The sequence below is a fragment of the Cajanus cajan genome, chromosome 5, assembly GCF_000230855.2.
Source record: "Cajanus cajan strain Asha chromosome 5, NIPB_CcT2T_4, whole genome shotgun sequence".
Taxonomy (NCBI): domain Eukaryota; kingdom Viridiplantae; phylum Streptophyta; class Magnoliopsida; order Fabales; family Fabaceae; genus Cajanus; species Cajanus cajan.
Window position 1 is genome coordinate 55504200 of NC_138521.1, and position 24343 is coordinate 55528542.

General features: G+C 32.8%; 3 protein-coding genes and 1 non-coding gene across 13 annotated transcripts; 2 read left to right on the forward strand and 2 right to left on the reverse strand.

The window, feature by feature from the left end:
* Positions 1–217: 217 nt before the first annotated feature.
* Positions 218–6107, reverse strand: LOC109808649 (Intron maturase, type II family protein). Of its 9 annotated transcripts, none has more exons than XM_020371720.3 (4): positions 5812–6107; positions 3233–5720; positions 2106–2180; positions 218–640 (listed from the first exon to the last, which is right to left on the reverse strand). In XM_020371720.3, the coding sequence occupies exons 1-2, from the start codon at positions 5915–5917 to the stop codon at positions 3430–3432; spliced, it is 2397 nt and encodes a 798-aa protein (XP_020227309.1). In that variant the 5' UTR covers positions 5918–6107; the 3' UTR covers positions 218–640; positions 2106–2180; positions 3233–3429. The 9 variants fall into 9 exon arrangements, with proteins under 9 accessions (XP_020227309.1, XP_020227305.1, XP_082931524.1 ...); XM_020371716.3 differs by having other exon boundaries at positions 2074–2180; XM_083075398.1 differs by having other exon boundaries at positions 1788–2180.
* Positions 6108–8928: 2821 nt separating this feature from the next.
* Positions 8929–14724, forward strand: LOC109808557 (glycine-rich protein). Its single transcript, XM_020371599.3, has 7 exons — positions 8929–9087; positions 9552–10021; positions 10139–10341; positions 10429–10509; positions 10671–10746; positions 12624–12698; positions 14310–14724. The coding sequence occupies exons 2-7, from the start codon at positions 9577–9579 to the stop codon at positions 14513–14515; spliced, it is 1086 nt and encodes a 361-aa protein (XP_020227188.1). The 5' UTR covers positions 8929–9087; positions 9552–9576; the 3' UTR covers positions 14516–14724.
* A 3258-nt stretch (positions 14725–17982) lies between these two features.
* LOC109806839 (Class I peptide chain release factor) lies at positions 17983–21462 on the forward strand. Of its 2 annotated transcripts, XM_083075402.1 has the most exons (8): positions 17998–18345; positions 18418–18477; positions 18586–18668; positions 18914–18978; positions 19062–19095; positions 20765–20835; positions 20982–21112; positions 21222–21462. In XM_083075402.1, the coding sequence occupies exons 1-7, from the start codon at positions 18078–18080 to the stop codon at positions 21070–21072; spliced, it is 672 nt and encodes a 223-aa protein (XP_082931528.1). In that variant the 5' UTR covers positions 17998–18077; the 3' UTR covers positions 21073–21112; positions 21222–21462. The 2 variants fall into 2 exon arrangements, with proteins under 2 accessions (XP_082931529.1, XP_082931528.1); XM_083075403.1 differs by lacking the exon at positions 21222–21462 and having other exon boundaries at positions 17983–18345; positions 20933–21072.
* A 1320-nt stretch (positions 21463–22782) lies between these two features.
* On the reverse strand, positions 22783–23831 carry LOC109809435 (uncharacterized). Its single transcript, XR_014434117.1, has 2 exons — positions 23696–23831; positions 22783–23606 (listed from the first exon to the last, which is right to left on the reverse strand). It is a non-coding gene; the product is annotated as an uncharacterized LOC109809435 (transcript).
* Between the last annotated feature and the right edge of the window lie 512 nt (positions 23832–24343).

A 24343-nucleotide genomic window follows, 5' to 3' on the forward strand; every position in this document is an offset into this window, starting at 1 on the left:
AAGGAGAAGAGAGAGGAGAAAGAGAATAAAAAGAGAAGATGAAAGAGAGAAAGAGAGTGAGAGAGGAAAACTTAGAAAGAAGCAAAAGAGGGCAAAAGAGAAAAAAAGAAGAAAAATAAACGATAAAAAAAAGTCACACGAAATTTCAAGAATTTTTATAAAATTGTTAGGTGAGTAAATTATGTCAATTTTACTAAAAAATTTCACAAAATCCATCTATCAAAATAATCCATTAAAATCTCTATATTTTTTAATATCACTATACTTATTGTAAGTGAAAAATTCAAACATGACGGAATAGCAGCCACATTAGCGGACAGAATCTTGATTGCGGATCCAAGGAATTCTGCAATGAAATAGCATTATAGTGCCGTTATAGTGGCTATTTAACAGCACTGCATCACCTTAACCAATTTCTTGTCATTTTTTCCTCACTTGGTGTTACACTAATATTTTTTCGTATACAAACATTTTGCATTCTGTCCTTTCTTGTGTAGTCACTTGTGTGCGAGACGAGCCAACATCATCTCTAGCTTCAGATATTGTTCCCGCAGGATGACTATGCTCCAAAGACTGAAAGAAGGAAGCGCCAGAACTCCATGCCTTGACTGCTCAGCTTGTCCATTATTATGGCTAGCTTCTAAAATAACAAAGAGCACAAATTAAAGATTAGATGACAAAAACATATGGACCGTTGCTGCTTTGAAGGAAAAAATATTCACTCAACAGCCATAATACAAAGTATTTAGAGATCACTTCATATTACAACCAGTGATTATTACATTGTCATAGTACTATTTGAATGATGCTCCCAATGAAATTTGATATTTGGTTTGCATCTTTTCTAATTTATGTAGAAAAGATGATGGCTACGAGACAGTAAATTTACAAATATAATAGATAAACGAGAATATGTCAACATTAAGAAGCATACTAACAACAGATGCACATTGTTCATCAATCATACTATAGCATTTAAAATACAATTAACCATACTGATAATCAACAATGAAGCCATCCTCTCCATGCCACTGAATGCAATGTGCATCTCTGGCATTGTAACCTTTTACTTCTCACCAATAAAGAACACAAGCTAAGAATATCATCATAATCATGATTGTTTTATTTTTCTGTGCAATACTACGATTGCAAATTCACAACTATGTACACTAAAAAGCACATACATACGGATCTACTTAATTTGCACTGATTTCCGTCAAATAAAAAAACTTGGGATATCCAGCATTTTTGTATTATAGTTATCAATCTTGATAGTGGCAATAGTGGGATTGACCCCAAAAACAACAGTGAGATAGCTGAAAGCAGGATGACAGCTATTCTGAATTTTTTTTTATTACATAAATAATTAAATAGCTGTTTTTTTTTTTCCAAAGAAATCAGAGCACAGAAAAATTTAACAAAAACACTAGAAACCAAAAAGAACAGGGGAAACAATTGAATATGAATTTAAAAACAATAAGACACAGAATAAAGGGGACAAGAAAGTGGTTCTGAACCTACTGAACAGTAGGCAGGAAAACAGCAACAGGGGGAAAACAAAGAAACGCGGATTGAGTCACAGCGGTGCCGGCTGGAAAATGCAGGTGAGAAGCCTGGGCCACACACACTCAGGAGGCAGAGCATCCCATAAAGACATTGCTAGTTCATTTCATATACAACAAAAATTGTACAGTTTCATTTTATGAAAACTCATGCAAATACCTAAAACAACCCTGTTAAAACTTAAAGCCAAAGATTTAAGGGCATTTTAAGGATATCAGGAAGACCTAGCCAAATTGCACGCAGCAGGCTGTCATAGCTGACACTAAACCGTGATGTTGCAGTGTTCAAACAGCAGCCACTGGCATCTCCGCTGTATAGCAGACTATTGATAACCTAGTTCTTTACTAAATTGTTTTATGATTTATTTTCTTGAATTTTAATCATTCAAGTAAACTAGCACTTATAATGCAGTAAATATAACTTTTGGTACAGATATGTACACATAAAACTATCGATATTCTCAAATAAATTGTAGAGATATTTTCTAGAGAATAGATATTAATCACCCACATCCCCAAGTAGCAGAAAGGATAATTATTCACCAATACTTCCAGTCCATCCAGGCAAATAATTTTTACCCTTTCCTTTCCATTCTTCTTCAAAGCCAGCAAGTTCATCTACAAATCACAACCCAAAACCTTCAGGAATGCTGAAATACATGGATATGGAACTGTACAAGTAGATATCAGATAAATAGTTATCAGTCCAGGATAGTGGTTCAAAACTACTATAACAGGATAGCAAATAGTAGGATGACCACAACTAACTACCCATGATTAGATATATAAATCATCAAAAATTAGAAAACTACCCATAATTAAAAGCGTGTTCATAATTAATATTTAAAAGTTATCATTTTAGCCAAATATAAGTTAATAACAATAAGGGTCAAATAAAATAAAAGGAAAAGAAGGTACAGCAAGAAGGGTAACACAAGGCTTACCTATTTGAACACAACACTGAAAGAAAGAGAAAACAAAACAAAGACATTAAAATATGCACACACACACATTTGAAATAAAACATAAACCCTTCATCAAACCCCAAAAGATGTGAACAGAACAGTGTGCATGAGTCCCCCAGAATGTGGGTTAGCCAGAAATGCAGCTGAAAGCTCTGGGTCAGATAGTTTGCTTTAAAGAGAGAACGGCCAATAAGAGTAGTGCAATAGTTAGCCTTTGAAAGAAAGGGAACTGGAAAATAGGGTTCGTGTCCTGATGAAAAGGGGAAGAAATTCTAACTTTTACCCACCGCCCCCACTCCAAAAGCAACAACCGATATTGTTCGGGTGGCCAAAATAGGGGTTATCACCTTTGATGCAATAGTGGTTGTGATAGTATCAAGGGTCCACAGCACTAAAGGCCTGACAGTGCGCTGCAACGCACCGGGCTTCCAAGGAGCAGCCCATAGCCACAACCATGATAGTTGAATCAGGATTCAAATCATGAATCAAAAGGTCTATTTTCGAAATCACAAATCAAACTGTGTCGTGAATCTTAAGATTCATGATCAATAATAAAACATAACATATACAACAAACAAAGACATAAAAGGACAAATTCATAATCAATAACTAAAAACATAACTCCAGAAGCAGTTAAAACATAGAGAAACATACCAAATATCAAAACACATAAAACTTATTCCAGATCTATTGTTGGACACCTACATTTGCCATGCTCCAAGCCGGTAGCTTTGGGTGTGAGGGAGTGTTGGAAAACCACCTTAATTATGGTCACTCCTAGCCCACCTTTGTTGTTGCTTCTTTGGGGACTGCCTTAATTGCAGCCTCAAGGAAGGTGGTCAGTCTCAGTTGAGTTAAACCCTAAAAGCAAATTCTAAGAATAATTGTTTCCCTGCACCACATCACTTCCATGCACCAAAATCAATGGACTGAAGTGATATATGACCAAGATACAAATCCCTCAAATGCTGCTTACACAACCCAACTCGCCGTTTATTTAAGCTTGGGTGAATGCAAGTTGAAAATCCAGTCTTCCAGCTAGGAGATTTCTGTCTTTCCATAACATGAAGAGTATAGACTCTCGGTGCGGAAGATGAGCACCCTATTACAAAACAATTACATGGTCTTGCTTTGGTAACAATTCTTGCTAAAGACAACAAACACAGACCACTATAAGCAATTCCATACGTTAATGCCTCATCATTTTCAAAAGCTTGAACATCCGATGCTTCATTTATCATCCCATTGTCTGCGTCCTCTATTGATGGAATCCTGCTTAGTTCTACATCAAACCGCTTTTCTATCTCAGTTTCATGTACCCGATACTTTGCTGCTAAAGTACGAATGCATGATTTCCTAACATCATCTGAAATCAAGAGCTTTATCTCATCAAAGTTAGAACAATTTTCATACCATTTCAGCCAGCGGCAAGAAATCCCTGAAAACCAGTCAATAATTTCAGTTGTATCTAGCATGATGAGCAAATTAGCAGATCGGGGGAATCCCTTAGTTGTAGTCAATCCATATCTCAGGAGACGCATTTTTATGACATGGATAGGAGCAATAATCTCAGTTTTCGCAATTGGATGTTCTGTTGAGCTGTTATTATTTGGCAAAAGCTTGAGAATAGAATCTGCCTCAGCAGATATATACTGCTCTGCCTGCTTTATAAATTCATAAAAGGAATCTTTTAGCTCTTGTGGAAGAGCTGGCTCTGCAATGCACTTCGATAAAATATTTTCTTTACTCTGGGCAGTTTTTGCTTGAACATCTTGCATCCATATCTTCAACAAGTGCTTATACCAATGATCAGTCTTCATTCCAGACTTGCGGAAACACGAGACCCTATTCAGGAGGGAGCTACTATCAGCTAAATGCCTGATTTCTGATTCCTTAACTTTCTTCAAACCATGACCCAACCATTTCTTCCCTATTCTTACCGTCCCATATTCCCAAGCCTCCACCTTTTGCATAGTAAATAGCTCCACTTTTTCTTTCAACTTGTGAACAGCTTTTACAGCAGGACTCTCCCTGGCAGTTCTTCTCACCAAAGTTCCCAAAAACCGGATACTATGAGGCCCCTCACAGGGCAATATATCCGTTTCATCACCCACATCCAACAGCAAAGAACTCTTCAAATAACTCTGGACCTCAGACATAAAATTAACAGCAGCATCCCTGGAACCAGAAACTGCAAAAAACATCTCGTCCATATATCGACAAGAGTAAACTTTCACACCAGAACTCTTCCTAGCATCAACACCATCCAATTGTCTCCTGAACCAACCACGCAACATGGAACCAGACCTATCTGGATCACTTAACCCTCCATCGTCACATATACCTTCATATTTCATCGACAGCCTGCAAAATTCACTGTCAAAGAGGTCAAGGTAAATATTCATCAGAATGGGAGACAAGACCCCTTCTTGGGGGAGACCATGTCCCTTGGGGAAACCACCAAACTCAAGATTTAACACTCGAGCATCAAACATGCTCCGAATGAAACCATATAACCAAGGATCTTCTATCTTATCCTCCATTATGGAAATCAGCTTTTCCAACACAACAGCATCCAATTTCTTATGCGCAAGCACCGAGAACCACCAATCAGGACTCAAAACACCCTTGCATATATACTTCAACGCGGCGGCGCGGCCCCTCCCACTCCGGCAGCCGTGCGAAATCTTCGAGAAATGCGGCTTGTAAACAACCTCCAACGCTATTCTCATAGCCTCCTGAACAACCTTTAGCTTCAAATTAGGAAGCACCAATATCTCCTTGTTCGCGGAACCTTTCCTCGTCGAAAACGACGACGTATTCACGCACACGTCGAAATCCCCTTTGCCGAGCTCTTCTGCTAGGTCATCCAAAAAGGAAGCGTCGTGGTTCGGAGCGGCGTCGAGTGCGTTGGAGTTGATCCTGATGCAGTGGTAAGCATCGCGAAGGGTTTCTGCATTGGAAATCACGGTTTTCATTAGGTTATGAAACTTGCCATTGGCGTGTTGCTCCTTGACCCGTTTTTTTATTCGGAGCTCGAGAAAGCGCTTCAGCTCCATACGGCTCTTGGGTTTGGGTTTGGATTGAGGTTCCTCGAGTAAAGAAGCGAGGTCCGTCGCCAACGTTGAGTTTCCGATGTGCTCATTATCCGGTGAATATGTGGCGCCGTGCGGTGTTTCAATGTGGGGCTTGTCTGGGGGAAAAAAAATAGATGGTGATTGATTTTTAATTTTGTTATTATAATAGAAAGGCGTGAATGGAATTGGAAGAGGTGCTTCGCTTACCGTTGAGCAGAAAGGAAAGAGAAGAGGAGAGTCTGAGAAAGTGGAGGTTGTGGAGTGATTTGAGAAAGTTGGTGGTGGTGGTGGTGGTGGTAGTGATAATGCGCATAGTTATGCTGTCGTTTCACACAAAAGCAAAACGCAGCTAACACCACTGTCTGTGGTCGGAGCAAGGAAGAGGAAGGGGTGATTAAGTTCCTGCTCCTCCTTAGTCCTTAGTTAAACATTGTCGCTTCCCGCTACACTCAGGTTTGTCTTTTGTTCACCGCATTTTCACTTGTTGCCTACTACTAGGATTCCATTTCCACCCCATGGGCTTTTTAGCCAAATTCCATTTCCATCCCCGCTACGCTGGGGCAATTTTATCTTTATATTTAAAATATAAGAAATAATAGCAAAATAAATAAATTTTTAAATTTAAATTATAGTAAAATTATTTATTTTAAATAAAAAAATATTGTAATATAAGTTTATTTTAACTTTAAATATGAGTATTTTCAATTTAAGACTATTTGAACTTAGTGAGTGAATTTATTTTAAGATTATTTTTTAAAATTATATTAGAATATTTAAATTGATCTAAAATTAAAATTAAAATATAATTAGTAAAAAATAAAAATAGAGTTAAATAAAATTAACTAAAAAATTCATGGTTAAAAACTAAAATATCTAGTAATTAGGTGTACAAAAAATCTAGTAGTAATTATATATATATATGGACTTATTGTAAAAGTTAAATTTATTTAAATTTATTTTACTTAATAATTCATGTTTTATATTTAATTTTAACGATCTAATTATTAAATTATAAATTTTTAATATATAGATCAAGTCTACAAATTTTTTAAAAATTAAAAATTATTTATATATAAAATAATTTTATACTTATTTAAATTTAAATTAATAAAATGAAATATTAAATGATTTTTAAATTTTTTAAAAATTTGTACACTTGATTTATACATTAAAAACTTAAAATTCATCGGTTGAATTGTTAAAATTTGATGTAAAATATGAGTTATTAAATTAAATAAGTTTAAGTATACTTATTCTTTGAGTAAATACATCCCTCTTATATATATATAATTATATATATATAATTATATATATATAATTATATATATATAATTATATATATATAATTATATATATATAATTATATATATATAATTATATATATATAATTATATCTATAATCTATAATGATAGATAAATCTGAAAATATTTTTGACAACACATTTGATTATGCTTTTTTTACTTTTTTTTATCAAATTATATCTTATATTTTCTTTTATAATACAGGACAAATTAATAAATTTTATGAATTATATGAATATAGTAATTAATTAATTAATACTGAATTACTCCACAACTCTTCAAATCGTTTATCAACACTCATTATGAACAACACGATTTATCACCTTAATGGAACTAAGGAAGCCAAAATAAAAATAGTATTTCTTTTATGCACAAAATTATAATTATCTCAGGATTTAACTTAAATAAAAAATATATAAATACAAAGTATCTTTATTTTACTATATTTAATTATATTGATATATCGATGATGATTATTTAACCTTTAACCACTAAACTAACATGCTCTTAAATAACTTATATAATGTTTTAAATTTTAAATTATATATTAATATGCAGTTCAACTCATCTATAATTTAATTACTCTATTAGTATTGTATTGATTACAAAATTTTCTTATTTACTTTAAGACATGATGTGTTTAATTGATATTGTATGTATAAAAGATATATGATATTATTTTTTTTTAAAATTAATTAGAAACAAAATTTAACCGATACATTAACCTGTTCGATCACTAGACCAAATTTTAAAATTATGGTATAAAACTTTTTTTTTGTTAAACATATGTCAAAATTGTTTATTAGTAGTTGGGGTTTTAAAACTATGGTATAATTTTTTTTTTTTGTTAAACATATCCGTCAAAGTTGTTTGTTACCTATTACTTGTTAGTATAACATATCAAATACTCAAATGATATTGAGTTCAACTCTCATCAAGTATATAGTTATAAATAAGTTGAGCTGTATTCATCTCAACTTGACTTAATAAACATTTAATTCAATTTGATATATAAAAAAAAAATTTGGTTCAAACTAAATTCGATTTAAGTTTGATTCAACTTGTTAGTTCAAATTATATGAACTAAAACTCAATTTCATTTTTTTATTTATATATTTAAAATTTTTAATTTAATGATAAATTTTAGATAAATAATTTTTTTAAAATCAGACAAAACATAACTTATTTTATTAATTTTGTAACATTATAAAGTATGATTATAAAGAAATATAATTGCAACTAAAGTATGTACAAATTAAAACTAATTCACCTTACATAAAATAATAAAAAAACTCAATTCATGACCATGAAATTTTAAAGTGTTAAATTTATTATTATTAACTTATAAGTTATAATTGTAAATTTTAAAGTTTTTTTTTTAATTTAATGAGTTAAAATTAAATAGACAGTTAATTATATATTTATAAGTCAAACTTATTCATGAACTAAAGGGGTCAAACTTTCCACTACTAAAGTTTGACTCATTTATTTATTGTGTTTATTCCAAAGTTTAACAAGTTAATTATTGAGTTTTGAATTATTTTCAAATTGTTTCAATTCATTGTTATCCTTAATTAAATGTAAATTTATTTTATTTTTAAATTTTTAATGAATAAAAGATTCATTTACTTTATGAATATTTATATTTATTTTGTTAATTAACTTATATTTAAGTTTACAAACTTTTAAAATAATTAAAATTATTTAATATTTCATTTCATTAATTCAATTCAACGTATAAAATGAATTAAAATGTTAAATAATTTTTAAATTTTTAAAAAATTTATAAACTTAATTTATATATTAAATTTTTTTAATTTAATTATTAAATAATTAAAATTTAATATTAAATATAAAGTATTAAATAAAATAAGTTTAGACAAATTTATTCATTATTTTTAAAATAAAGAGATGCCTTCATCAAACTTATCTTAGAATTTAACAAAATTATTGTCTTCCCTAAGTGGTTCCGATGCTTTTCTTTTATTTTAAGGCCATTTTATTATGGTTGTCCAAGTTTTTAAATAATTTTTAATATAAATTTCACACATACTCACCACATAAATTTCTGAGTTCGGTGAAGACATGATGGGAGCTGGATAGCGTGCCTAAGCGCATCGATCATCCTAAAATAAAATACTCAGAGAACTATTTTACCTCTATACTCCTGCTGCTTCTCAGGTATTCGCATCTTTCATCCTCCCGTTTTCATTCTAGGGCTTTGAATTTTAATTATGTTGATCTCTTTTCATGTTATGCTCATCATAGGTATAACTTGTCTCTTGTCCACCTATCTTCGTGTTTAATTTGACTCCTCTTGATGCTGTTCAGCTGATTTATTCTGTATTTGAAATTCGATGTATGTAAATAAGCCTTTTGTTTTTCTTCTCTTAGGCCTCTCTGGGGATTATGATGAAGCCGCTAGGGTTTGTAGTAAAAGAAAAATTAAGATTAATATTACCTCCTCTAACAGCTTACGTATGAACGTATGCATTAAGAATTTAACAAAAATATAAAATCATTAGGCTTCCTGAGGATAGGAGTATTATTGATAAGATTATATTCTTAAAAAACTTGTGTTGAATCCTTTAGTACTATTCGGTCTATTGATATTTAATTACCTTGTCTGCATCTTGTACTTCCAGTGAAAACTGCACTTAGAGAGACAAGATGCAAGGACGCGGGGGTGGTAGGGATCCTTTCTTCGATTTCGGTGACCCTTTTGGTGGTTTTGGAGGCTTTGGTTCCTTTGGACCTCCCAGGAGTTTAATCTCAAGCTTTTTTGGGGGAAGGGATCCGTTTGATGATCCTTTCTTCACCCGACCTTTTGGAGGGATGTTTGAGTCAGGTTTTTTTAGTCGTCCTACTGGATTTTCTTTCCCTCCCGGTATGCATCCATCTAGGTTCCTTGAGCATCCACCTCCGGGTATGCATCCATCTGGGTTCCTTGAGCGTCAAGCTCCGGAGCCTAGTAGGCGAAGGGGACCAATCATTCAGGAGTTGGACTCTGATGATGAAAATGAGGACACAACAGAGGAGAAGAAAGAAAATCCTAGAAAGCATCGAAGGTCAAACGATGAACCCTTCATTGAACATCCAGATGATGAAAGTGAAGGTAAGGCGTTATGTGTGTTTTTCCTTAAGCAATAGGTGCTTTTGCTCTATCTCCCAAAATAGGGCTAGCTTGATTTTGCTTAGGCTGATTTATTTTCTTTTTGGGTTCATCTTGCAGGGAAGAAGAGCAAACATTTGCAGGCTGGAAATGAGTACAACAGATCTGATACAACCGTGTCTCAGCCTCAACCTCACAGCTATTCCACTGCGGCTCAACCTAGATCTCACAGCTTCTGCTTCCAGAGCTCAACAGTTAGCTATGGTGGTCCAAATGGAACATATTATACTTCCTCGAGGACAAGGAGGAGTGGTAGTGATGGAGTAAGCATTTGGATTATTGATTAAAAGCTAGACTGAATCCAAGATTCGCAGAATGTTATTCTTCTGATGCCATCTTTGTTGTGTTAGGTAACCTTTGAAGAAAGCAAGGAGGCTGGTAGTTCAACAAGGGAAGCTTCTCACATAATTTCTAGAGGCATTCATGGCAAGGTATTCATACACGGTTCTCTAAAGTTGCTTTAGATTCAGTTGTTTTGGTTTAGGAATAACTTTTGCTGTCAAATTTTTAATGGTTTAACTTCTATCAGGTTTTTTTACTCATTTTTATTGTTTTATACTTTTATTTGTATATGATATTTTATATTTTATAGGGCCATTCCCTGTCAAGAAAACTGAAGTCAGATGGCAATGTGGATACTATGCAGACTTTGCACAATATAAATGAAGGTATGTCATGAATCTGATCATGGTTCTTATGGTGTGATATGTCCATAGTAGTCAATGGTGCGTTATACTGTTAAAGTGACACTATAGTGGTGTTACTGAGGTTTGTGGCCATTGTTATCAATATTGTACGATTCACAATATGATTAGTTCCATGACTTTGTTGATACAAATCGTGCTTCAAATCATTTTTGTACTTGAACCATAGATAAATCATTTGAATCATACATGAATTGCATGAATCACATGATTCACATCTCACTCATAAATTGTTTGATTCAGGTCATGCTCTTCCCAGTTCTGAGAAATCCCTATAAATGCTTCTTTGTTTTTTAAACAAAATTACGTAAAATGATGGAGGAAAGGCCAGTTTTTCCCCTCCAATCTGACCTAAGGTGGCCCACTTTTTTTTTTCTTTCATGTTTTCACTCGTTGTCTCCTTTCATTTCTTCACCCGTTCTTTGTTCCTCCCGATAAAAGAGTGACCCACTCTCCTCTTCTTTTCTTTGTATTTTATTGTGTCGTCTTTTGCTCGTTATTCCATTACACATGCAAGCATGGTGGTATCTCTCCTTTTGGTGGCTTAGTGTGTTTTTCTGCTGCTGGTTGGTGATCCCCTGCCCTGTTATGTATATTCTTGATGTGTGCAACTTGTTTAGCAGCAACCAATGTCTTTTTGGCCTTGTGGTTGTTATGATTTGGATCTTTGTTTGTTTTGAAGTTTATATGTCACTTTGTTAGCTACTCAACTTCAAAATGCTAATATGTGTGCGTGTTTTGATTTTTGGTTTGTTTCTTTATGTTAAACTGCTCGTAGAGTAATGTCTTTTAGCTATTGATTATGAACTTGTCCTTTTATGTGTGTTTTGATATTTGGTATGTTTCTTTATGTTAAACTGCTCCTGGAGATATGTTTTTTAGTTATCGATTATGAATTTGTCCTTTTATGTCTTTGTTTGTTGTATATATTATGTTTTATTATTGATCACAAATCTTACAATTCATGATACAGTTTGATTTGCAATTTGGAAAATAGATCTTCTGATTCCCAATTTGAATCCTGATTCAACTACCATGGTTGTTGTGGCTATGGGCTGCTCCATGGAAGCCAGGTGCGTCACAGCTCATTGTCACACCTAGAGTGTCATGAACCCTTGATGCTATCACGACCACTATTGTTTCAAAGGCAATAGCCCCTATTTTGGCCACCTGAACAATGTCGGTTGTTGCTTTTGGGGTGGCGGTGCATGGGTAAATGTTAGGATTTCCTCCCCCTTTTCATTAAGACATGAACCCTATTTTCCATCTCCCTTCCTTTCAAAGGCTAACTATTGCAATATCCTTACTGGTCGTTCTCTCTTTAAAGCAACCTATCTGTCCCAGGGCTTTCAGTTGCATTTCTGGCCAACCCACATTCTGTGGAACCCAGGAACACTGTTCTGTTCACATCCTTTGGGGTTTGATGAGGGGTTTATGTTTTGTTTTATAAGTTTAATGTCTTTGTTCTGTTTTCTCTTTCTTTCAGCAGTGTGTTCAAATAGGTAAACCTTATGTTACCTTCTTGCTGTACCTTCTTTTCCTTTTATTTTATCTGACCCTTATTGTTATTAACTTGTGTTTTGCTAAAACTATAACTCTTAAATATTAATTATGAATATGCCTTTAATTGTGAGTAATTTTCTTATTTTTGAGGTATGTAATGTAAATTATTTATTTTATATGGAGAAATTTCGTAATTGTGGTCATCCTACTATCTGTTATTCTGCTAGTGGTTTTGAACCACTATCCTGGATTGATAACCATTGATCTGATATCCACTTTCACAGTTCCATATCCTTTTATTTCAGCATTGTTGAAGGTTTTGGGTTGTGATTTTGTAGATGAACTTGCTGGCTTTGAAGAAGAATGGAAAGGAAAAGGTCAAAGGCACTTGCCTGGATGGGCTGGAAGCATTGGTGAGTAATTATCCTTTCTGCTACTTGGGGATGTGGATGATTAATATCTATTCTCTAGAAAATATCTCTGCAATTTATTTGAGAATATTGATAGTTTTATGTTTACATATCTGTACCAAAAGGTATATTACTGGATTATAAGTGCTAGTTTAGTTGAATAATTAAAATTCAAGAAAATAAAACAAAAAATAATTTAGTAAAGAATTAGGTTATCAATAGTGTGCTATACAACACAGATGCGAATGGCTGCTGTTCGCACACTGTAACATCACTATTTAGTTCCCAGCCATGGCAGCCTGTTGCGTGCGGTTGTTTTAGGTATTTGCATGAGTTTTCATAAAAAGGAACTGTAGAATTTTTGTTGTATATGAAATAAACTGGCAATGTCTTTGTGGGATTCTCTGCCTCCTGAGTGTGTGACCCAGGCTTCTCACCTGCATTTTCTAGCTGGCACCTCTGTGACCCAATCCATGTTTCTTTGTTTTCTCCCTGTTGCTGTTTTCCTGCCTACTGTCCAGTACGTTCAGAACCACTTTCTTGTCCCCGTTTTTCTGTGTCTTGTTGTTTTTAAATTCATATTCAATTGTTTCCCCTGTTCTTTTTGGTTTCTAGTGTTTTTTGTTAAATTTTTCTTTGCTCTGTTTTCTTGGAAAAAAAAACAGCTATTTAATTATTTATGCAATAAAAAATAAAATTCAGAATAGTTGTCATCCTGCTTTCCACTATCCCACTATAGTTTTTAGGGTCAATTCCACTCTTGCCACTATCCGGATTGATAACTATGATGCAAAAATCCTGGATACCACAAGTTTTTTTTTTTATATTTTTTTTTGACGAAAATCAGTGCAAATTAAATGACACACTGTTCTGCTATTTTTCAAAACTACGAGGTCAGCTTATTCATGAGCACTTCTTTAGCACCACTCTTTGTGTATTTCCATTTCCAGTCTTTTTTTCTTCATTCTCACTTTCATTTGTGTCAACTTCCACATTCTTTCAAACAATTTTTGAAATAATTTTTAACATGAATGTACAACATATGCCCACTTCTAGTACGTGTGAAGAGAAATGGCTTTCACATACGTATGTGCTTTGTACTGTACATGTGAGTTTGCTATCTTAGTATTGCATAGAAAACTAAAACAATTATGATTATGATCATATTCTTGGCTTGTGTTCTTTATTGGTGAGAATTAAAGGTTTCAATGGCAGAGATGCACAGTGCATCCAGTGGTATGGAGAGGATGGATTCATTGTTAGTATGGTTAATTGTATTTTAAATGCTATAGTATGATTGATGAAACAATGTGCATCTGTTGTGGGTATGCTTCTTAATGTTGACATATTTTCGTTTATCAATTATATTTGCAAATTTACCGTCTCGTGGCCATCATGTTTCTACATAAATTAGAAAAGATGCAAACCAAATATCACATTTCATTGGGAGCATCAGTCAAATAATACTATGACGTTGTAATAGACAGTAATAATCACTGGTTGTAATATGATGTGATCTCTATATACTGTTGAGGGAATATTTTTTCCTTCAAAGCAGCAACAGCCATAATGTTTTTGTCATCTAATCTTAGTTTGTGCTCTTTGTTATTTTAGAAGCTAGCCATAATAATGGACAAGCTGAGCAGTCAAGGCAGGGAGTTCTGGCGCTTCCTTCTTTGGAGCATAATCATCCTGCGGGAACAATATCTGAAGCTAGAGATGATATTGGTTCTTCTCGCACACAAGGGGGGGTAAGGCGTGTTTCAGTGCCAGGAGTACTAAAATTAAAGAACCCTCCAGGAAGGCGTGGCCAAAATTAAAGTACTAATGACAATATCCCTTTGGCATAGCGTCTGATAGATTGTGTGATTCGTCTTTCCTTTCCCTTCCCTATAGGTGTATGACGATGTTTCTTGTGCTTTTATAGGATGCTTTTGTTCATTGAAATTTCACGGTGATGATAGGGATTGTCTGAGACATGCAATATACACAAAATTGCCTCATTCATGATGCATGCGGTGTTTAGTTATCTTCTGACGTGCATGAGTTGTTTTTCTTGTCATCTGCAAGGATAATTTTTATTCCATAGAACGTGTGCATGAGATATTTTACTTGCACCATGTCCAGATCAATAGTTGTGCAAATTCATTGGTGAGTTTAAAAGGACATGCTTTTCAAACGAGCCACTTCTGTTGGGTGGCGCCCTAAATTATGTTTTGCAAAACTAAGGTTGGGTGGTGTCGTCATGTCGTGTTGAAAAGGATTCTATTACTCCATCTAGTTCTCTATATTTTAAATTGGATAATCATTGGATAAATAATGAATCATCCAATGTGATTTGAAATTTAGTAGGTCAAAGTAGTTTAAAATGACTTTTAAACCCTACTGTTTTAACACTTAAGTATGCACTTTTTTTGTAACTAATAAAAAATATTCGAAAGCATAATTCAATCTCTTTTCTTGTTTTTTTTTATTTACCCTTAATGGCCTGACGTAAAAAATTGTTTATAACAACTTTTTAGATGAGCACAAGAACCTACCTCTAAAGTTTTTTTTTTTTTTTTTTTGGATAAATTATCTCTAAACAAGTTAATTGGCTTAAGCTTGTATTAAGTTAGTCAACTTTAGTCTTTGAAAAGAGGCCAACAAATATATATATATATATATATATATATATATATATATATTAAAATAAGTGAGGCTAACATTAGATTTTCTAATTATATTTTGGTTTGATCTTCTTACATTTTGTTTATTTATTATGATCCCTTTTATATTATTTTATTTTAAGTTGATTTTTTTATACACGTTACTGGTTTTAGTAATGATAAAAAAATTGTCAAAGTTGATAAAAACTATCATTATTGATTAAAAAATGAAATAAAAACGAAATAGAGGAACAGAATGTGTTAATCAAGTGAAACCAACTCAAGGGGGTGGATTCAATTCTTAATGAAATTAAAAAGGGAAAACTTCTCCAATCAAAACTTTTCAACACATTTTCAATTCAATTAGATGAATAGAATGTCAATTTATAATGACAAATAATAATGATAGTCTGGAATTCGCAATGATGGATTAATAATAGAGTCACCTGAATTTTGATGGGGAAAGGTCTAATTATATACTATTTTTAATCAATTATATAGTAAAATAATGATTCTTAAAAGTATAAAGAGGGTTAAGTGTTGAGAAAAACGAATATAATGAAATTATTTATACTAGTTCAGGAAATGTGGTTTATATCAATGGGATATGAGGCCTAATATAACAATTTTCAAAAAAGTTGCTTTAGAAAGTTTAAATTAGTGCACCGTGGGTTAGTGCAAAAAAATTGCCAATTAAAACTATGTGAATTATAATTTTTTTAGCGATATTGTTTCAACGTGACAAAGTGTAATATAATTAGTAGATGAGCTTATTTTTTAAATATGTAGATAGGAATTTGATTTCTAATTGAGAAAAATATTTGTTGAGAGAAATGTATTCTTTAAATAAATTTTAGTATATAAAAAAATAAATCCTTAACTTTTGATTAAGAGATATTTTTTATTAAAATAAAAGAAAAAATGTCATCTTTTAATGTGCATTGCTCTATGTGTTTTTTTATGTTCTTTTAGTATAATATATATTTCGTGTTCTCTTTATATTTCGGAAAAAAAAAATCTATTTATATGATAATTGAATGAACAAATTTAAGAAAAATAAGTTAAATGAGTCAAAAGAAGGAAAATAAATTAAAAATCGATTATTTTGATTTAACAACTATAATTTATTTTCACCGGATCATCTTTATAAAAATGAATTGATTTTTAAGATCGTAATTACATATCTGGATTATAGTTCTTAATTAAAAAAAAAAAAAGTTGCAAATCACTTGAGATGATAATTTTTGACGGTGCACTACTTTTTCTATACTCTATTATTTAAAACATTTCTAAATTATTTTTATTATTTAAATATTTTTCAATGATTAAACATATTAAATCAGTCAAATCTAGTGAATTGAGAACTCCCATAATAAGCTAAATCATGTTTCCTAATAATCTTTGCTTGATTAAAATCCATGTTTATATCATCAAAAGAATTTCAATAGAAGAGTGTATGCAGTTCGAAAGTAAGGGATCATTCATATTTTCAATTGTTGCATCGTTCATCCTTACCAAATGAAATACCAAAAATTATGGATTAAAACAAAATAAAAGTTACAGAGGAATAAAAAATTAATTTTAATGTAAAAAAAATTATAGTAAAAATGAATACAATAATAATACTTATTAAAAAGGATAACAATATCAATATTATAATTATGTTAATTAGATACATTAAATAAGTCACTTTGTCAAACACTTTTTTAAAATAACTTAATTCTATGTGTTACTCTTTTTTTTTTTTGGTATATAGTATTAAATGATTTTGTCAATAATTAATTATTGTTAAAAAATCTAACTGATTATTTTTAATGAATCTTTTTATCGGAACTAAAATTTTTTCTATCCACTCTTGGATTTGAAACTTTACTTTAAAGTTATAAGCATTGATTATATTTTGATTTATATATAATTTTTTTTCTATATTTAGATATAAATTTAAAATTACTTTTAAATTTATTCAGAATAAAAAATATTTTTTATAGAGAAGTTTTCAAAAATATTTTAAATTTATATTTAAACATGTTCTAACAAATTAATAAACATGACTAATATGACATTTTATTTATTTATTATAAAAGTTAACACATTTCTATTTTTTTAATTAAATGATCATATAATATTATTTTACATTATTAGTATATAATCTATTTATTTTACAATTTAATTCTTATACTTTCATTTCATCATAACTGAAAAAATTAAGAATAGGAAGTAAAACAAGTAATAATTCCTCTATCTATATATATAAAGAAAAAAATGCTTAAATCTTTTGGACTGAAATATAAATAAATTTCAATCAATGAAAATATTATTTATTATAAATATGTTTTAAAATATTTTAAAAAATATAATATATATTTTATATAAAATTATAAAAATTAAATGCTAACTTTTTTAATATATATGAAATTAATTTATTTTTCTTTATATATAAGTAATCGCTGTAAGGATTAAATTATACCATCCATATGATCAATTTTGTCCCTTAAAGCATGTGATGAAAGAACATGGAAGCATTAATCCCTAACTCCCTCCCAATTAGAAGATACATGGGTTTACCAAAAGAATACAAGAACTAAATAATTAATTAAATTTTCATAAATAAGTTTAATTTTATTTCAACCTGAGGTTAGCACTAAAACTAAAAGAAAGAAAACGACAAAATCAAAATGTGAAATTGTGAATTGAAGATCAACAACAACCTGGGAAAAGAAGAGGGTTGTGGCTTATGCTTATGGCCACCGCCACCACCAGAATGCTAGCGAAGGAGATGTTGCACCTCTCGTTTTCTCCGCTTCGCCTCCGCGCCCTCTCTCCTTCTCTCACCTTCTCACTTCAATTTCCACGGTCGCGCCCTGCAATCCGATGCGCTTCCTCCGACTCCGACGCCGCCAACAAAGTATCATCCCGCCTATCGCAGGTTCAGCAGCTTCTTCAGCAAGCCGAACACCGTGCTCTCTCCGCCGACCAAACTCCTCCTCCTAAAATCACCTTAGGTTACTTCCCTCATCTCTTCCTCAATTTTCGAATAAATGTGAAAACGTAATCGCTTTCTCTTTTGCTTTCAGATCATGTTACTGTGAGCTTTGCCAGAAGTGGAGGACCTGGAGGTCAGAATGTCAATAAAGGTTGGTTGCTTGTTTATTTATTTATTTATTTATTTTTATTTTTATATATATCTCTTTGTGCTATGTTGGGGTTCGTTAGTGTTACTCATTAGACTGCTGATTCAACAGTGAACACCAAGGTGGATATGCGCTTCAACGTTAAAAATGCATATTGGTTAAGTGACAGAATCAGGGAGAAGATTTTGCAATTGGTATGTCACAACTCGAATATCCTGTAATTATCTGTTTAGCCTTATTAGCTCCTTCTTGGAAGTACATAATATTGTTTTATGTGTATTAATATTTGTGCAGTAATTACATACTTCGTAACTTAACTGGTCACTTTTTTTTTTTTAATCTCTCTGATTTTGGTTTGAATTATCATCTACCTTACGTGAGTTACGTCTACGGTCAACCTTATTTTTTAGTGATGTTTAATTTTGTTGGTGCTGAGCAGGAGAAAAATCGTATTAACAAGGATGGGGAGCTTGTGATTTCTTCAACCAAAACAAGGACGCAGAAGTTTGTTTCTTCCTTTTTGTCTGTTTCCCTTGTATACTGCAAGATTGGTTGGTCTTATTCCACCTTTTTTTTCTTCTTCTCAGGGGTAACATCGAGGATGCTTTGGCAAAGCTTCAGGTAACTTAGGAATTTAGTATATAGAAGTTCTTTTATTAAAATTGTTCAAAAGAGTGCTTTAAGATCAGGATGTTATTGTTGAAGAATTATCTCCCCTTAAAGCTTAAATTGTTTGGTGGAGACCCAAATGGTTTTTCCTTTTGGTTTTTGACAGTTATCATTGCTAGGTACATTTGGAATTGATTACGATTCTATATCTGTTGTCTTCTTACTGGAAATACATCGAAAAGAAAGTAATATTTTTGTACTTATTAATGAAAATAAAATATGTAAATAGAAAATTTTCCTTAAACCAAATGGACACTTATTTTTTAAAAAAAAGAAAAATAGAGATTTTGGCACCTTAAAGTGGACTTTTCTAGCATAAAAGACTATTTCTGCTAAGTAGCATCAACTATAGTAGACAAACTAACTTTCTGGTATCTCTGAATTTGATTACTTCTTATGCTTCCCTGGTTTTGGGTTTTGGAGGTGTTCCCTTGTGAAAAATGTGAGGTTTGTAATAATTCTATATCTTGCTTATAAATAAACCAGTGGAAGAATGTAACTTAGGATAGTGATTTGGTAGTAGAGATACCTCTCCCTCATTTTCTGTATTCTTGTTGTGTATTCTGACATGCTGACATGGTAAGTCAAATTTGAAGAATTCTGGTGGTGACTATTTTTGTGATTCTCTAAGGAGTTAAGAATAACATTTTAACGGGAAATGGAATATCCGAATACTCCTTGGAGGAGTTTGTACAATGGTTCCTTATTGTTGAGTGGGTTGATTTTCATGTCCACATTTTGGAACATTTCATTCCCCCAATCGTGGGTCATTTGTGATCCAAAATGCACTTAGTAGTGTTCCAGCTTTCAGACCTTATAGGAGCATAGGACAGTGACTTTACCCTGCTTCTGCATATGCGACTCTTCTCTGTTCCTGTGTTTGGAGAAGGCTCTGCATAAGGAGGTGGCCACAGGGGAGATAGAGAATTAAAGGATGAAATATTTTGAAAACAAAACCTGACTGCTGCTTTGTGCATAACATCACTTGATGGCAATGTTCAGATAATGGATCTAGTCCTATCGAGTTAGTTCAAGCACACAAACTTTTCACTCTATATGTTGTTAACTTTTACTGCCTGTTAGTATAGTAGAACTTAATGCTTATTGCCTAGCACTTAGCAATTTAATGCTAAGCGAACTTCGATCTTAAGTAGCAAACCAAATGGTATACCCCTCTGTACCACATGCCAAATTGTATTGCAAACCATGTATATCACTGGTCCATGGTATACTTGTTTGGATCCCAATATGGACAATAGGATGGGAAATGTCTTAGTTTTATGCAATATATAAAATATATTTTATTTGAGAAAACATGCATGCTGGTGTTTCTCTTGAAAAATATTATGTCTGGTCCATGGTATACTTTTTCGGATCCAGATAAGGAGAATGGGATGGGAAAGCGTTTCACTTGAAAAATATTACGTCGTATCCCTCCTTGGTAGTATCCTCTATGATATCATGTGCTTATTTGGATGTTAGACTTGAGAAGTTGAGTTATCTAATCTTCTTCCCCATTTCAACAATATAGATTGAGTTTATTCACTGCTTTTCTGGTTCCTAAAAATGAGCTTGTACTTAGCAATGGTGTTTTTATGTTTATTTACTGGCAAAAAAATAGGAAATCATTGATGCGGCATCTTATGTCCCGCCACCCCCCTCAGAAGAGCAAAAGAAGAAAATTGCAAAGATGTGAGATTATTTCTCTTTTTGACATTTTCTAATTCTTCCGGTTAAACACAATTTCTTATTTTGGGTACCATCTTGGGTGTGGCTTCTATTACACTAGAATCACTTGATGGTGAAGGGCATGTAACTGACAGATGTTACTTTTGAAGGGCTGCCATAGGAGAACAGAAACGCCTTAAAAGCAAGAAGGTGCTTTCAGATAAGAAAGCCTTTAGGAGAAGTAAAAACAGCTGGGACTAATACGTTGTTGTCCAGAATTTCAGACTGTTTCATCATTTTAGTAAGATCACATTATTGGTTACTTGAGATTCGTTTATCAAATATTCTATTGTTGATTTCATTATGCCTATATTCTCAATTAAACTCTTTTCTGAATCTTGGGGCTGCAGGGTGCAGGAGCACAATCCTCTTATACTACCATATTGGATACACACATTATATAAGTGGTTGAATCGGTTATAACCATGAATTCGAGGTGTATAAGCCCAACAAGCAACCATCGCGCTGGAGGGACCTCAAAGGTGGTTTGTAGCAGCTGCCTATTGGTAGTTAGCCAAAATTGTGATGTTGTTAGGATTTAAACGGATACGATCTTTTCAAATAGAAATGTCATATATTGGTTGAATCTTATGTTTTCTTTGTTAACTTATCCCCTTTTACTGAGCCTTTTGCACGTGTCCTGATCGGTAGATCTACAGACATTGTAGGTCAACAACCCTGGGAACTTGTTTCAACTTGAAAATATGTCGACATATGCTGCTGCTATGGCAACGGATTTTGTAATTTAGGTAGCTGCGAAGGTCGGTTCTTTAGTAGGTTCGTATTGGTACATTTCCGTGATAAAATTTTTAATCTTATCCAAACAGGTAGAACAATGTCATTTGTATTACACACGGAATTTGTTAAAAATTAAAACTTTGATGTATTGCTCTAAAGTCTACACAAATAGACGATAAATATCGTGTCATTTTCTTATTGCTTTGAACTTGATCCATAGCTCATAGTGGTCCTATAAACTATAAGATTTGGGATGTGACAACTAAAATGTGCTTTCGCGTTGGGCATAGGGCCTTGATCTCATGTGTTTTCCGAGAAATTTATCTAAATATGACTTAAATATTTAATTCAGAGGATATTTTCCAAAAAATAATTTAGTTTTCTTATAAAATATTTGTAGTTCTCTTAATAGATGATAAAATATTGAATGCATTTAATGTTTTAAAACATTAAATGTCTGTATTTTTTATTTAATAATTATTTAAACTAGTATTTTAACATGTAAAATATATAAATAAGTTTATTATATTTAATTAAAATTTATAATAAATTATGTACAAATAAATAATATGTTTGAATATATAAATTATATTTAAATTTTATATAAATAGATACTTTTAAACATAAAAATTATATTTTTATTTTATGATAATTTATATTGTATTAAAAAAACTATCTTTATACTAATAATTAATTTTAAAATATTAATATTTAATTCATAACTAATTATGAAAAATAAAAATTAAATTAAATAATAAATTAAAATAACTTACAAATCCTTTAATTGAATAAAAGTCTCTAAAAATACTCTTTTTACAATATAGTCAATCTTATTTATTTAATATATACAATTTAGTTATAAGAGAATTTGTGAAAATGTTTAAAAAAGTGTCATCTACAAACATGGATGAAGAAATGATGAAATAAAAAATAAAAAAAAAAGGCCCATTTACAAATATCATAGAAAGGTAGTATATAACGGATATAAAAGAAAGAATTAATTAGCCATACATTGTTATTGTAAAATTTTTAACGCTAACAACCAATTATATATTTTAAATTATCTTATTTTATTCTTATTTCATTAAATAAGTAAATGACATGATATTATTAAAAAATATGATTAGTTGTCAGTGAAAGAAGTGAAAAAAAAACTTTACATAGTATGGATGATTATATCTAAAAGAAATGGAATGGTCTATGGCATATAAATTCATGCTGTATAAGTGTATTTACAAAATAAAAGAAAAAGAAAAGGTGAATAGTAGAATACAATGGTGGGTTTGGTTAAATGAGTAAACACAGAAGAAGAGTAATTAAGGTTTGGGTTGTTGTGTTTTTGGCTATCCCTAAATTAAAGCAGTGTTTGTTAAAAGTTAAAAGTTAAAAGTAAAATGATGGGCAGAGTTAGGGAATTGAGTATTCATCGTCTAATAACATGAACCTCCCCTGATTGCTGATCAATATGCTTAATCCATCTCTTAGCAGCCGAAGCCCCAACAGCCGACACGTGGGCGATGTCAAGGCCCTTACCAACAGGAAGAAACACGGAGCGAACAAGACGGCGCGACGCTCCCTCAGCCACACTCCGCCACCCAAACCCATTCACGCCCGAGTTAACATTCTTGCATATCAGCACAGCCCCTTTCGCACTCAGCTTCGCCAGGCCCAGCACTCGGGAGAAGTCATCGCGCGTCGAATCCACCACCATGAAGTCCACCCCCGCCAGCCCCTCCATCACCTCCTCCGCCTCCCCCACCGCCATCTCCGCCCGCATCCCCGCCTCCGCCATCCGCTCCGCGTACTCCGACCTCGACCTCTCGTCCGGGACCACGCACACGTGCCGCCCACCCGTGTGCCCCCTGGCCACCGCCAGACCCACGCTCGTCGCCATTGCTCCCCCCCTCCGACCACGTCTCCACGATCAGCTGCGCCTTCCACCCCGCCGCCATCGCCGACACCAGCTCCGCCACCCCCGATTCCCGGAAAACCCGGCACTGCACAAAAAATAAAAAAGCAAAAAGGGTTAGAGGCTTATAGATGGAAGTGGAACTAATGCAGCAAACACGAGTTAGCGCTTTCTTACGGATTGTACTGTTTGGATGTATGCCTTGGATGCTGTTTCTGGAGACCAAACTAGTTTCATTTTCCTTCGATGCGTTGCGTTGCGTTGGTGATTGTGAATATGGGAATATATGGCCAATGAGAGGGATTAATTATATATAAGCGAGAGAGAGAGAGAGAGAGAGAGAGTAGGGTAGGAGCGTTGACATTTATTCCGCGCCAATCTGACGTGTGTATTAGATTCGGATAACTCCGCTTTTCTGTTTCTCTATTCAACTGTTTTTTTGTTTCTCTGTCGCCATTAAGCGATCGATGCTTTCCCTGTCATGTCTTACGTGTATCATACAACTACAACTTACTGTTCCACATTCCAATAAAGGATAAATGGACACAAATAAATAAATTATTTAATTCATTTTTTCTTGTACCAATATCATATACAAGGAAATCAAACTCTGAGATCAAATCAATTATGTAACCGCGACAAATAAGAAATAAATTATGAACTTGTAAATATTTCATGTACGAATATTACATTGTTCCTTCTAGAAAACACATCTCTTAGAAATTTCTTCGGTTTGAACTCAAGAAATTCCTAACAAGTTCCGCAATGCATGACCTCAATGAAGTGCTTAAGGCACATTTAACAAGTGTGTTTTCTTCCTCTAAT

Bases quoted from the DNA above. Each gene is read 5' to 3' on its own strand.
- LOC109808649 (XM_020371721.3), bottom strand. From the start codon at position 5,917: ATGCGCATTATCACTACCACCACCACCACCACCACCAACTTTCTCAAA. The intron at 5,721-5,811 runs GTAAGCGAAGCA...TTTTTCCCCCAG, and splicing joins TCTTTCCTTTCTGCTCAACG to ACAAGCCCCACATTGAAACA.
- LOC109808557 (XM_020371599.3), top strand. From the start codon at position 9,577: ATGCAAGGACGCGGGGGTGGTAGGGATCCTTTCTTCGATTTCGGTGAC. The intron at 10,022-10,138 runs GTAAGGCGTTAT...TTCATCTTGCAG, and splicing joins TCCAGATGATGAAAGTGAAG to GGAAGAAGAGCAAACATTTG. The intron at 10,342-10,428 runs GTAAGCATTTGG...TTGTTGTGTTAG, and splicing joins GGAGGAGTGGTAGTGATGGA to GTAACCTTTGAAGAAAGCAA.
- LOC109806839 (XM_083075402.1), top strand. From the start codon at position 18,078: ATGCTTATGGCCACCGCCACCACCAGAATGCTAGCGAAGGAGATGTTG. The intron at 18,346-18,417 runs GTTACTTCCCTC...TTTTGCTTTCAG, and splicing joins TCCTCCTAAAATCACCTTAG to ATCATGTTACTGTGAGCTTT. The intron at 18,979-19,061 runs GTTTGTTTCTTC...TCTTCTTCTCAG, and splicing joins ACCAAAACAAGGACGCAGAA to GGGTAACATCGAGGATGCTT.